Below are 14702 nucleotides of genomic sequence, written 5' to 3'. Positions count from 1 at the left end.
AAACCCTAACCCTGATTGCAAAAAACCTTAAACCCTAAAAAACGGAAAAAGTGCTTCCTCAAGGAAGCGCTTTGTCCACGTGGATACAAAGCGCGCCCTCAAGGAAGCGTTTTCTGTCCACGTGGACAAAGTACTTCCTTGAGAAAGCGTTTTCTTGCTTTATCCCCTGACAACGCACTGACATGGATGTGTTTTTAAGAAAAATGGTTCATTTTGATAATTAATTCAGGGTCATTTCGATAATTTTAAAAATAATTGAGCTTTTATTAATTATTTGCCCACATGATTATCCCATGTATTTTGGTAGTATAAAAAAGTTAGAGGAAAACGTGTATATTCCTTGTTCGGCGACGTCACAAACGACGGCTCTGGAACTCTCGCTCTTTTTGTCGCGGGTTTCTTTTTCTTCTGCGAGTAAGCTAAAAAAAAGGCTAAACAGGCAGCAACAACAAAACGACATAAAAAGTGTGGGCAAAAAAACGAACGACATAAAAAGACAAAAGCGGGGCCCCAAATTCCTTGAATGCCACGTCATTACCCGCACGTGCAAACGAACCGCTTCGTTCACTATATAGGAAGGCTCCGTCTCGCGTCTCCCTGTCTTTTCCCTTCCCTCTCTGCGCTCCTCCAAAATTAATAGGAAATTTAATAAAAAGAAAAAAAGTTATAAAAAATAATAAAACATTAATAACATTCCATTCATATACATAATAATATATACTACGGGTCAAAACAAACCTAGTATTTATTAACTCTACTTTTGTTTTTAAAATTTTAGAGGAATTTTGGACTTTCTGTTTGTTCGGAGAGAGAGAGAGACAGAGATGGCGACGGCCACGACGGCGGTTCCTGTGGCTCCGGTAACGGCAGGGGGCGCGGCGGTGGGAAGTGGTTATATGAATGTGTCGCTTTACGTGGGGGATCTGGAGGAGAACGCGGTGGAAGGGCAATTGTATGATCTGTTTGGCCAAGTTGGAACTGTTCTTTCCATTAGAATTTGTAGGGATCAGAATAAGCGATCTTCTCTCGGTTATGCTTACGTCAATTACAGCAATTACCAAGACGGTAATTTTCTTTTTTTTTATAGAAATAGATGATCGTCTTTCTCTCTGTTGTTTTAAAATGATCCAAGTGATTACTATGCTTATTTATTTTTGTTATATTTTATTCTTGATTAGAGGGTGGAAACTGGAAAGCATTGTTTGGTTGATTTTGCGATAATCAGACTGAACTTGGATATTGTTTTTACTTGTCAGTGTGATCATTGATAATTCATGAATAAAAATGGGAAATTGTAGTTAATAATAAAAAAATGATTTGGACATATTTTTTGCTAATGGGATGAAGATCAGTGATTGATTGTGATCATCGTGATTGTGTCTAGGATCAATACATACGACTGTCTTGAAGTGGGGAAAAAGTTACTCTTTTTTTTTTTTTTTTTGTATTTTACAAAGTTTTAGTGACCGATGACTGCTAATGTGAATCCTTAACTGCTTTGTCTTGACGACATACACTGTTTGTAAACTGCAGCTGCTCATGCCAAGGAAATGTTTAACTTCACTCCCATCAATGGAAAACCTATACGAATTATGTTTTCTCAACGCGATCCTATTATTCGTAAGACTGGATATGCCAATGTCTTTATCAAGAACCTGGACCCAGCTATTGATAACAAGGCATTGTATGACATTTTCGTTGCCTTCGGGAATGTACTTTCTTGCAAGGTTGCTACTGATAGAAATGGGCAAGCAAAAGGATTCGGCTATGTTCAGTTTGAAAATGATGAAGCCGCACAGAATGCAATCAAAAGGTTAAATGGTATGCTAATAAATGATAAACAAGTTTATGTTGGACGTCATGTTCGACGACAAGAACGGGTGCCAGCCAATGTGACGCCGAAGTTCACTAATGTTTATGTAAAAAATTTGTCAGAAACAACAAGTGATGAGGACCTTAAGAAAGTTTTTGGAACTTATGGTACCATCACCAGTGTTGTTGTCATGAAGGACCAGAATGGTAAGTCCAGATGTTTTGGTTTTGTGAACTTTCAGAGCCCAGATGCGGCTTCCGCTGCTGTTGAGAAGTTAAATGGGATGAAAAATGATGACAAGACGTGGTATGTGGGAAGGGCTCAAAGGAAAGCAGAAAGGGAAGCAGAGTTGAAAGCCAAATTTGAACAGGAAAGAACTAGTAGATATGAAAAACTACAAGCTGCAAATTTGTATCTGAAAAATCTGGATGACAGCATAGATACTGAAAAACTGAAGGAGTTATTTTCGGAGTTTGGAACAATTACCTCATGCATGGTACGGCTTTATAATGGATAGGCTTGTACTTCCTTCCCACTCTTTCCATTAAGTTTTTGTTTCTTATCTCTTTCCTTTTCTTTCATGCTTGATTACAATAATTCTTGAAATGTTTTTTGTCCCTTAATTATTGTTTAAGGTTATGCTTGATCCACAAGGAGTTAGTAAGGGCTCTGGTTTTGTTGCCTTTTCTACACCTGAAGAAGCTTCGAAAGCTGTAGGTTTTAATTGTTCAATGCCTGCTTGTTTTTATTTTAGGTCTTCTGCATTCATTAATTGTTCTTTATTTTTACTTTCTACAGTTGAATGCAATGAATGGAAAGATGATTGGAAAGAAGCCTCTGTATGTTGCTGTCGCTCAACGCAAAGAAGAAAGAAAAGCTAGATTACAGGTGATTTAATCTCATGTTTCTATTTAGCATAGACTCTTGAGATGTTGTCTTTGTCTTAGCTTGCCTACTTGTAATTGGACAAAGCTATCCAAATACACTAGGACATGTAAATGCCAAATGATCTTTAGCTTGTCAAACAAACCGTTTATGGAGCAAATAGACGATTGAACTTTATGATGTAGGTTTAGCATTTTTAACAGGATTTTCAGTTACAAATCTATATGATGACATTATTTCTAGCAGCATGTTTTTTGAATTATCACCATCCTGGAATAAGAATCAGTTAGTTGAGGTTTAAATTCTTGTTCTTTGCATGGTAATTTATGTAGCCTTAATTGCCTCCATGAACAATTTTTGTTTCCAGTCGTATTTTGCTCAACTTCGTACACAAGGTGCCATGTCACCTTTGGCATCAGGGGTTCCTGGATATCATTCTGGTCCTCATAGGCTTGATCTTCAGCAGCTATATTATGGTCAAGGTAGTCCTGGTCTGTTACACCCTCAGCCTGCAGGATATGGTTACCAGCAGCAACTCATACCTGGAATCCGTCCTGGTGTCACTCCAAATTATATTATGCCATACAACCTCCAAAGACAACGAGGACAACCAGGTCAAAGGATGGGTGTTCGTCGAGGTGGAAACTCCCAACAAATGCTGCAGCAACAGGTAGCAGGCACTTTTCCCCATTGTAGTTCTTTTGCAGGGCTTAATAGTATAATTACTATATTACAGAATTTCTTGTTCTTCAGGTGCTGCACCGTAATACCAATGAAGGTTTGGGATACATGGGTAATGCTAGAGATGGTGTGGATCAATCTACAGTTACCCAAAGCGTTGTAGGCCCTATCCTGCCGTTACCATATGGTGTTTCAAGGATGCCAGTAAACCCTGTTGAAGTGCAACGACCTAACCCAGTGCACATATCGACACTCATATCTGCTTTAGCTTCTGCTTCCCCTAGAGAACGTAACAAGGCATGTAGTATCCTTTCTATTAATTTATAATGATTGATCTTGCTGTTTTACTCGTCTTAACATCTATAATGATTGGTCTGTTAAGGTGTGCTAACATGTAATTCATTTTCTTCTTTGATGATACTTTTTATTATATATATTTATATACAAATGCAGATGTTGGGAGAACAACTTTATCCGCTGGTGCAGGGTTTTGAGCCTGAACATGCGGGAAAGGTGACTGGGATGTTGCTAGAGATGGACCAAACAGAGGTTCTCCATCTCATCGAGTCTCCAGATGCTTTGAAGGAGAAGGTGGCTGAGGCAATGGCTGTCCTTCGGGATTCTGCAGCAGGAGAATCTGATGCGAGTAAGGAGTTGGTCATTGGAACTGACTGAATGGAGTTCACCTGTTATCAATAGGTAAATAAATATATTACTTTATAGGTGCAATGGTCTGTCATTTTTTAGAGGGCCCAAAAAGTCTTGACTTCACTGGGCTTTCTCCGGAAGTAATTTTTTTTAGGAATTTAGATATCTGAGACATATAGACCATCATCATTTATTAGCTTGGTTCTAGTATTTATTTGATTTGGGATTCTCTACAACGAATTGCCCTTTCTCTCGTTTATCCATGGAGATAGTGTGCATATACTAACTGATCTTGCTGGCTGTGTTGTGTGCATGCGTGTGCATGCTCATGCTGCTATTTCTCTTCTGGTTAGCTTGACTGCTGTGGCATGGTCCAGTGGCGGAGCCACGATTTTTTAAAAAGAAATATTTTATAAAAAGAAAAATAAATTATTTATATATAAATAATAAATTTGTCCCCTCAAATTTAAAAATAAATTAATTTATATAAAATGAAATTAATTTCTCCCCACCCACTAAATTTCAAAATTCATTTTTTTAGTTTCTTTTAAAATTCATTTTTTCTCTCAAATTTCTCTTTTTCCTTATGCTCTCCTAAATATTTTACAATATCAATCAATCTTTCAATGCTTTCAAGTGGATCACTTTAATTTGATAAAAAATTTTCTTTTCAATATTTCTTGATTAATCTCTATAAAAAGTAAGAAAGGTGCCTTTCCTTTTGATAATTTAATTTTATACCAAATTAATTTTTATTGATTTAATGATGTTTAGATATTAATTTTATATGAAACCACTCATATCGTGGTTTAGATATTGATTTTATATGAAACCACTCATATCGTGATTATAACTATATTTAGAAGTTAATTAATACAAATCATTGAGTAAATTAGAATTAATTGTCTTATAATTTTGAGTTTCTTAAATGTTGATTAGAGATTTACCATTTTTCTTACAAATTATTGTGAATCTTGTATTTACATTTATTTTGTGTTTGACATATTACATCCTCAAGACACCATAAAAACACTTTAAGTGATTTTTATTTATGTAAAGAAATTATATTTTATCCCTAAACACTTTAAATTGTGAATTTCTTTCAACATAAAATTTTCATTTTCAAAATAATGTAAAATTTGTGGTTAAGCTTGACTAAAAACAAAATTTTGACAGTGAAAATCTAATTGAATTAAAGTTTTTTTTGTCAAATTAGAAGATTTAACTTATATGTGAATTACTATTGGTTTAATACTAATACTATAGTTTACTTTATGAAAATTTATGCACTTAACTTTTAGATTTATTTAGGCATTTAAAAACTTTTATAATAGTTTTATATTTAATCATATTATATATTTATTTATCGAATGCTAATATTAAACATTAATTTATAACATTTTAGCGACTTTAGAATCAACTTTTTTTTCTCCTTGTCTTTATTAAAGTCTCAGATCTTCATTGCATTTGAGAAGCTAAAATTGGATTTACACAGCAAGAGCAATGAAGGACATCTGGTTTTTGGGTCAAAATTGTGGTGAAAAAGTATTTTTTTTTCACTCAAACTAAAAAGTTATAATTTAGGTGTTTTTGATTTTTGGGTAATCTTATTTATATTAATTATTTAAAAATCTAAAAATATTAAATTATCATTATATCAAATTATTTAAATATCATTTATCATTATATTAAATTATATAAATATAATTTATTATATTTAAGTTTTTAAAATTTTATGTATCACTAATTTTACAAATAATTTTTATTAATTACTTACAAAATTTAAAATTTATAGTTCATGTATCATTATATTAAATTGTTTAAATATTGTATAATTTAAGTAATTTTAACTTTCCACAATTATGTCCAAAAAATTATTTTAATTTTCAATCATAACTTTTGACAACGAAGAATACTAAAAATTAATAAATCAAATTTTTTTACAAAACTTTTCTACCACGTTTTTTAAATGTATTTTTTCTAAAAATCACTTCTCAACCAAAACAGTAATGGAAAAGTAACCCCAAGTCTGAGAAGATAACAAGCATGGGTAGCAGCAGCAAGGTTTTGTTTCCAATACGATTACTAAATAAGCCCTCTAATTACACATTATCTTCCTTGCTTATCATGTCATAAGGCTTTACTCTTAATTACACGTTGTCATCCTTGCTTTATCATATGCTGTGAAATGAGCATGCATCTAATTTTATGCTATTTCGTTTTGGCCTTTATGAAGTTTATGATCACCAATCTCATCATCTTACGTATTAGCAAAGTAGTAGAATGAAGGCTGCTGCATTTTGGTATAGTATAGTAGAAGAATCAATCATTGGCTTTAATGCGTGAACGTTGAAAGACTTGGCGGGTTTTCACCCATCTACTTGTCGCTTCACCTGCATAAATGTAGCGCCACCCCAGGGGTGGAGCCAAGTAGAGTCAAAGTTTAATTTTTTTTTAATTTAATCCTTTGTAAATATATTATGACTCATTCAAAAATATAAATAGGTCTCCTAAGGTTTAAGATTTTTGTAATTTCCCCCTTTATATATATTATAGTCCTAGACCCTCCAATATTTTTATAGTATTAAAAATAATATTAAAAATATAAGTAGTCATTTCCTAAAAATCAGTTGTTACATAATACATTTAATTTTAGTTTGATCCTTCAAGATTAACATCTTAACTCCACCACTAGACCATCCTATCCGATTTTTATACCTTCCACCTCAAATCCGATTTTATTTAAAATTTTAGTATATATCCTCCAACTTTGATTAATTTCTTATCTAATATACATATACTAATTCAAAACCAAAAAATGAGCTTTGTTGGCATTGTTCTTTGGACGGCATTTAACTGTCAGGTGGATATATAAATTCGAAATTGAAAGTTAATAAATTAAATATGAAAAAAGTATTGGTTTTGATTTTTTATTATACAATTGAAATCGAAGGTGGCAAAACCAAAACTTTTGTTTCATTCACCACCAGGCTTGAAATTCTATCTCCATATAGTGCAAACACTGTAGATTTAGAACAATTAAAAATAAAATAGTTTTAAAATAAATTATTCTACAAAAGCAATTTGTATAAATATACATGAGTATGAGCCACAACATTATGGTTCAGAAACAAGTAATTTGTATGAATATTCATAAATGCTTTGTGCCACAGAATTTTGGTTTAAAAGAAGTAATTGTAATAAATAATGTGGACATAACTTAATATCTAAACTCAAAAATTAATAGAAATGAATTTTGCATAATAAAAAATATTTTTTTCCCTAAACACGTGCATGCTCCACATTTCAACGCTCTAGATTCTCTTAATTTTCTCGTCAATTCAATACTCACCCTTTGATCCTCTCTCTCTCTTTCAAGTTCAACACTTCTCAACTGGTTTGGTTTTGTAAAAAGGAAGGAAGAGTGGTTCTTTTTTCCTATTTTTATGTTTTTTTTTAATTTATGATTTTTCTCTATTTGTTTGTAATTATTAAACTTAGATTCAGATGACAGTTTTTTACACTTATAGAAGTTAAAGCTTCTTCCAGATCTATGAAAAAAATTCTCAGTGATTTTCTTCCATTGTTTTCTTTGCTCTTTAAAACTGTAAGGGTTTTTGAAGACGACGTGTTGGATTTCATTACATCCCACAAAGATGAAAGACGTGTTTAGTTTGCAAATCAAAGGGTTTTCATTGGCAACTGTTATTCCATCACTCCACAGAGGTTAATCGGCAGATTCCCCAAAGGGAAGCCAGCCGCATTTTGCTCACTTCAATTTGGTGCCACATCGATGTTTAAAAAAGTTGGGTGGGAATGACTTTACTATAGTATAGAAAAAGTGTTAATTGTATTTTGGTCAATAAAAAGGGTTGACGATATAAAAACCACATGAAGTTAACCCTAGGCAATATAATAAAAATAGCATTTCAAGGAAAACAAAAAAGCCGCAGTTGCCTCTGGTGAACAACCATCACTGTTGAAACCATGTCCATGTCTCTGGACTCTCATATAGAGAAGGTTCTTTGGACCCAAGATCAGATTCTGGACCGAGTAGCCCAGATCGCTTCTCAAATTACCCTTGATTTTAAAGCTGCTCCCGACCCACCCCTCTTTGTAGGAGTCGCCAATGGTGCGTTCTTGTTCTTGGCTGATCTTGTCAAGAGAGTCCAGTTCCCTCTCTTCGTTGACTTGGTTCGAGCTCAATCTTATGGCTCCGATACTCTCTCTAATGGAGCTCCTTCCATTTCCCTTGATTTGAAGCTCGATGTGAAGGGAAAACACGTCATTCTCGTAATCCCCCATTACCCTTTCTCTTATGTTTCTTTTTTTTTTCAATGCTTTTGAAAGAAATGTAATGTAGTGTTGTTCAATTGTTGATTTGCAGCTTTTTATTTATTTTCCAAATGAAAAAGGAAAATGGGTGTTTGAAGAATTGACAATTCAATGCTTTATTTTTATACCAAATCATTTTTGAACTAATTACATTGTGGGTTGATATCGTAATTTGATTGTTTATTACTTTGCTTTCTACGAATGTTTATGAAATTTATAATAATAATAAAAGGAACAATGGTAAAATATTTGGTTGATATTCTTGCAATTTGCCTTTTCTTCTTATTCATAAACTGCATAAGAAGTGGGTTTATATTATTAGGTTCTCCAAATAGTATTATTGAAGAACTAAAAGTTTGGAAGGGTATTTTTGTAGCAAAAAGACTACAGGTTTTGAATTGATATAAACTATATTCAACTTGGTGTTGCATCTTAGCCATTTGATTAAGTTTAGTCTATTGTTATGCATTTTAGCAACTTTTGGAGAAGTAAAAACTAAATAACTAAAAGGGGTGTGAAAAAAAAAGAAAAAAAGAAACCTCCAAAATAAAATGATATGATCATCAAAGCATCAATCATTTTATTGCAATCAGTTGAGTCCTAAAACATCTTTTCTCATCCATTTGAGTCCTCAAAAAACCTTAACATGTGTGTAGCTGCAGTTAAAGCTCCCTATAGGTAGCTAGATGACAAGGGTTCAAACCCTGTCATCCGCCATCCCCACCCCCAATAGTGTATTCATAAAACAAAACCCTGATTAGACGGAAATTGGTAATGGCCATTAATCGATTTTCATCTGGTCAAGAGCTTAATTGGGTGAAAATAGATGTTTTAGTGCTTAATTGATTGCACTAGAGAGGTTTTGAACTTTTGATGATTATTCAGTCTTTGTTTAGGATTTATATATATACACACATAATATAAAGTTCCTAAGCAAAAGTAATAAATAAAATGATTGTTCTAATAATAGTATTACCATTAACATTTAGAACCAAGTTCACTAATAGATTAGTCCATTTTATATTGTCTTAGGTTGAAGATATTGTAGATACAGGATGCACTTTATCCTGTCTAATCGAACACTTGGAAGCAAAAGGAGTGTCCTCCGTATCAATTTGTGCTTTTCTTGATAAACCTACGAGAAGGAAGGTCCATATCAAGCTAGTTGGTGATGGAAAGTTCTACAAGGGATTTGAGGTAAAAATCTATAGCCAAACTTTTTATGCACATATGTTGTGATTTTGATTATTGTTGTATCTTATTAATTGCTTTTCAAAGAATACACTCTTTTTTTTTTTTTCAGAATCTATGATCATTTATAGAAAGAAATATTGCTTGTCTTTTACCGAGTACTATTGAAAGAAACCTCATTGTAGATTAATATTTTGGAGCTTCTGCTAGATATGTTGCATTTTAACCATCATGCTTTCAAATTTTTTTACTGGTAAAAAGTACTACTTGTTAGCTTTGAATAATAGGTACGACATTACTCATGTTTCCTGGAAATGGAGCATTTGATTGTATCACATTGCAAAACTTTCTCAGGCACTTGGTTTGCAATTCCCATTTGTTTTCTTGATGGTTTATATCTACATACCTTTGGTTATATGGTCAATCTGCCAGTATGCTCAAGGGGTTTTCTCTTTAGCATTGGCAAAATGCATGGTTTCTTAAATATTAATTTCTGCATTGCTGCATTTTTTCTTTTATAATATTTTCTGGTTTGATATTATGTTTTTTTGCAGTGTCCGGATTATTTTGTTGTAGGTTATGGAATGGACTTTGCAGAACTATATAGGAACTTGCCTTATATTGGTGTCTTGAAGTCCGAATTCTACAAGTGATTTGATTTATCCCTGGCAGTTTTAGTAAGGTATATTTCAGGTCTTAGGATTCAAGAAGCAACCCTGAAAATTGTTTGAATTTTTTAGCATTGTGGTTAATTTGGATTTTAGATTTGGCTTTTGGCATTACTTGCTTTAGAAGACAGATATTTTAATCAAAAGGAAATAAAAAAACAAAAGGCAGTGGTGATTCATAAGGGAATCCCCGTTCTTATTGGCAAACATGGCAGTGGAAATGTTCCTTCTATCTGCAATGCAGTTGTTGATAAATCTGTCAAATAAATAATAATAATTATAATAATAAAGAAAAGGTAGAGAAAGTTCCCATTGTCTTGGCAAGGTGCAGGTGCATTTGGTTGCATAAAAGGTACCAGGCATGGATTATGTTGCTCTGACTTTTATTTTAAAGTATTTTATTAAATTGTTCACTGACGCATAATTATGGACATGATTTTCAGAGATCTTTTAAATACTTTGAAAACGTTGAAAATTAGATTATGTTGGTGTTTGACACATATTTGTTGTATACGAGGATGAAAGGAAAAAGAGCATAAATGTAGAGAATGAATGAGGCCAAGCATGAAGTAAAGGTAGCATCAAGCAAATGGAAATTCCCTGCTGCTCTAAAGTGCTAAGAAATATGGGGGAAAAGGGTTGTGAAAATTGGCGTAGTAATAATAATGGAATTGTGTTGAAATCAAGTCTTAGTTATCGTCCATTTGCAAGGATACTTGGCCTTTCCTATATATCAGAAGGCCAGTATCTCATCTCTTATATAATATTTAAAAAAACTTTTCACCTTTTTCTAACTGTCATTATGCTGCTCTTCTTTCGTCTTGATATTTTGTTTTCTTTCCTACTATTTTAAAATATTCTTTTATAATCATGACTGTGACCTGTGTTTATAAAATTTTATAAAATACATAAATTTTTAAAAACTTTTAAAATTATAAAAAAGAATTAAAAGTTTAAAAATATATAAAATTAAATTTCAAAAATTATTTACTTTACAAAATTGAATTATCAAGATAATATAATAAAAAGTATAATGATACAATTAGCTTTTAATATTTATATTTTTTTCAATTTGATATCAATTTTAAAAGAGTCAAATTGTTATTTCTTTAATAAAAGATTAACTAAATGTTAATTATTTAAACATAATAGCTTGTATGATAATTCATATGTATTTTATTTTGATATTTTATATATTTTTAATTTTTATTTTTAAATTATTTGTTGATGTGATAAATAATATCAAGTGAGTCACTATTATTAAAAAATTAATATTTTAATCTAACAATTCTTTTAAAAAATATTTATCTATTTTTGAAAATTTAACAACCGAATTTAACTAAAATTGACTTATTATGTCCAAAAGAGAAATAAATAACAAGGCGAGAAGGGCACAAATACAGCTACGAACCCTTAAACAAGTAACATTTGAAAAGCAGAAACGCCAACAAAGTAGACGGCAAAAGACAATGAAAAGAAGCAGCAAATCACTTGCCGACCTCTGCAACCTTGTTGTCTCCTCTAAACTTATTTCTTCAACTAATCCATTAAACCCCATCAAGCCTTTTCCATTAATTAGGCCTCTATCTTCCTCCAACACTAAGCCTACTATAAAAACAGCAAAACTACAACCTTCTTCACCAAAATCCCATAGAGACTCCCTCATTCTTGAAAAGTTCCGACAAAGAAAGCTCAAAGGCAACTCCGTCTCCAAACCTACCTCTACTGTTGTTGAAAAGGAAAGAGAAAGGGATGACGTTGATTCTGAGAATGACAAGAACAAATGTGGTGCTACTAAATTTGTTTCTAGTTTCCAAGAACTGGGGTTGGAAGCTGACATAATTGGGGCTTTGAGTGAGATGGGAATATGGATTCCTTCTGAAATTCAGTGTGTTGGGATCCCAGCTTTGTTGGATGGGAAAAGCGTCGTCTTAAGCTCTGAATCGGGATCTGGAAGGACTTTGGCTTTCTTGTTACCTCTCATACAGGTAAACCCTTTTTTTTTTTATCGCTAACATGGTAACCTTATACTTGTCATTTTGATCCTTAATTTTCTCTTTGGAAGCTGTACTTTGCAACCGAAGTAACCTAAGTAAATATGTAAGCATATAGAATCTAAAATTATATCTAGTGCTTCGACATTAAAGTTCAAACAAGTGGTCGTCCAAGATTGTAACTCCATACTCTTTCTTTATAATTGATTTATGTTTGTCAGCAACTTCTTCTGAAGATTGTGATACTGGTATATATCTATTCTACACTGCTATGAATTATTAATTTCCTTTTGTTGAATTCATGAAATGAAGTCAATCAGTATTCTTGTATCCCTCCAAAAATTTAGGAATTAATAATTATACCCAGTTCAACAAATTAATTCCAATTATTATATAACTTTTCTTTGATATTCATAATAAAATGTTTCTAGTTATGTAATAGCAGCCAAATGTTTGCAATAAAGGTTGAACAAATTACTGACATTGAGTTGAACAGCTGCTTAGACGGGACGAGGCGTTGCTCAGCGTGAAGCCAAAGCATCCTCGAGCTATTGTTTTGTGCTCCTCGGAGGAACAATGCGACAAGGTTCTTTGTTACCACTTCTTGGACATATATCTTTAGTTCTTTGAGGGGTTCTTTTTTGTATTTTTAATTAAGATGCCACTATGTTGATAAGTCCATTGTTAAAGTTATTTATGTATCTATTTTGTTGTTTCTTATACCCGTGTGAGAGAACCTCACAGTTAGATTTGCAAATTCCATAGTTCTCATCAGTGCAAGTTTGTGATTAAATCAAGATCATCATGCAGGATTTTCAAACAGCAAGATTCATCAGCCATCATGCTAAGTTGAATTCTACTTCAGAATATGGTTACAGCAAGTCAAGAATCTCCGAGAATTTGGCAAATGACTCAATAGGCATGCTTGTTGCTACTCCAAGTGAAACTATTCAGTACATTGAGGAGGGAAGTGTTGTTCCAGATGACATCAAATACTTGGTATCCCAACATTTTGACTTTTAACTATATAATTTACGCAACAATGTTTTAGAATGCGGCAATTTATATATTAGAGTTCTAGCTTCTGGAGGTACTAGGATACTCTGTTTCTTAATGATATCCAATATCTTGCAAATTTAGTGACAGCAAAAATCTCTAAACAGGTATTGGATGAAATGGATGCCATGTTCGATCATGGCTTTGGCTCCGAAATTCACAAGATCCTCAACCAATTAAAGAATCAACAACTATCAAAAGCCAAAGACCTTGGACTTCAAACTGTTTTAGTCACTTCAACAATAACAAAGGTAAGACAATTATCTGCTCAATGTTCTACAGTATTATCATCTTAGCGAACCGGTAATTAATTTGCAAGGCTTTAGACCATGCATTAAAGTTCCAAATAATCTGTACAGTGAACTGTATCTCTGTTCTGAATAATTTATATATTGTTTTATTTTTCCCTTTGTCAAAAATAATAGATGTTGGGGAAACAGTTATACCCTCTTATGGAGCATCTTGAACAAAATAATGCTGGAAAAGTGGCTGCGATGTTGCTGGAGATGGATCGACAAGAGGTATTTGACCTCACTGAGTCTTTGGATGCTTTGAAGATAAAAATTGCTGAAACAATGAATTCGTTTCATTCGTCTTGATTGTCAATCCTTGCCATGCTTTGAGGGGACCGAGCCTTTTCTGTATGCATAGCTATTGTATCTTTAATTGGTCTTCACGAGTTGTTTTGAATCGTTACATTTTGTACTTGAAAATTTTGATCCTTTTATAGGGAAAATAGTTGGCCAATTTGATGTGTAGCCATATTTTAGGTCTCTTTGTCGAGGTGGAGTGCATAGGTAAAGCGTCTTGCATATTGTCCACGGTCCGCACCAACCTAAGATATATTGTTTGTTTTGATATATTGAGCCTCGTAGGTTAAACACTTGTGTCTGTTGTTGAACTTTTGTACATATCCAATGTGGAATTTGGGATCCTTTTGGGATAGTTCTAATGAGTGTTCATGGTCTGATCTCAAATATCAAGGAGTATTATTCGTATTTGGCTCATGAAATTTGTAGTTTTAGGCCTCAACTTGGGGCGATTCTCAATGTTATTTGAACCGGATTGGATCAGTCATCATAACTGGGAACAGACCAGAGTACCAATCCAGAGAAGGGTTAGAATGGTTGATTTGTGAACCGCTTGGAACTGTTGAAGTACCTTATCCAACACTTTTGTCCGACCACCAAATACATAGGAAAACATAGAATAATTTGCTCATATGCATGTTCAACGTATACAAAAACCAGTATTCACACCGGAATTTGAGTAGCTCAACAGTTATGTCTTTCTTCTATTCTAATTGCGTTTAAAAGAAAACAATGAAGTTGAAACCTACTGCCTGTTTGTCTACTAATTATTTTGCTCTTCTGTTATTTAAATATTCTTTTGTAAATGATGGAACTTCACCCTGTTAACTACAAAACTAAA

General features: G+C 33.0%; 3 protein-coding genes across 5 annotated transcripts; all 3 read left to right on the top strand.

Annotated features, from left to right (window-relative positions):
• The first annotated feature begins 627 nt into the window (after positions 1-627).
• Positions 628-6600, top strand: LOC105773928 (polyadenylate-binding protein 3). Its single transcript, XM_012596142.2, has 8 exons — positions 628-1065; positions 1534-2309; positions 2449-2526; positions 2612-2701; positions 3066-3368; positions 3452-3676; positions 3833-4078; positions 6264-6600. The coding sequence occupies exons 1-7, from the start codon at positions 825-827 to the stop codon at positions 4052-4054; spliced, it is 1935 nt and encodes a 644-aa protein (XP_012451596.1). The 5' UTR covers positions 628-824; the 3' UTR covers positions 4055-4078; positions 6264-6600.
• A 1314-nt stretch (positions 6601-7914) lies between these two features.
• LOC105773929 (uncharacterized) lies at positions 7915-11021 on the top strand. Of its 2 annotated transcripts, XM_052632131.1 has the most exons (4): positions 7915-8320; positions 9395-9559; positions 10108-10235; positions 10747-11021. In XM_052632131.1, exons 1-3 carry the CDS (start codon positions 8015-8017, stop codon positions 10204-10206), a joined length of 570 nt encoding a protein of 189 aa, XP_052488091.1. In that variant the 5' UTR covers positions 7915-8014; the 3' UTR covers positions 10207-10235; positions 10747-11021. The 2 variants fall into 2 exon arrangements, with proteins under 2 accessions (XP_052488091.1, XP_012451598.1); XM_012596144.2 differs by lacking the exon at positions 10747-11021 and having other exon boundaries at positions 7917-8320; positions 10108-10428.
• Positions 11022-11401: 380 nt separating this feature from the next.
• Positions 11402-14248, top strand: LOC105774436 (DEAD-box ATP-dependent RNA helicase 39). Of its 2 annotated transcripts, none has more exons than XM_052632145.1 (5): positions 11402-12209; positions 12712-12801; positions 13014-13214; positions 13379-13522; positions 13697-14248. In XM_052632145.1, the coding sequence occupies exons 1-5, from the start codon at positions 11577-11579 to the stop codon at positions 13868-13870; spliced, it is 1242 nt and encodes a 413-aa protein (XP_052488105.1). In that variant the 5' UTR covers positions 11402-11576; the 3' UTR covers positions 13871-14248. The 2 variants fall into 2 exon arrangements, with proteins under 2 accessions (XP_052488105.1, XP_012452389.1); XM_012596935.2 differs by having other exon boundaries at positions 11410-12209; positions 13026-13214.
• Positions 14249-14702: the final 454 nt, after the last annotated feature.

This window comes from Gossypium raimondii, chromosome 6 (genome assembly GCF_025698545.1).
Source record: "Gossypium raimondii isolate GPD5lz chromosome 6, ASM2569854v1, whole genome shotgun sequence".
Classification (NCBI taxonomy): Eukaryota; Viridiplantae; Streptophyta; class Magnoliopsida; order Malvales; family Malvaceae; genus Gossypium; species Gossypium raimondii.
Note: the sequence above shows the minus strand (reverse complement) of the source record. Positions and strands in the feature narration are given on the sequence as shown.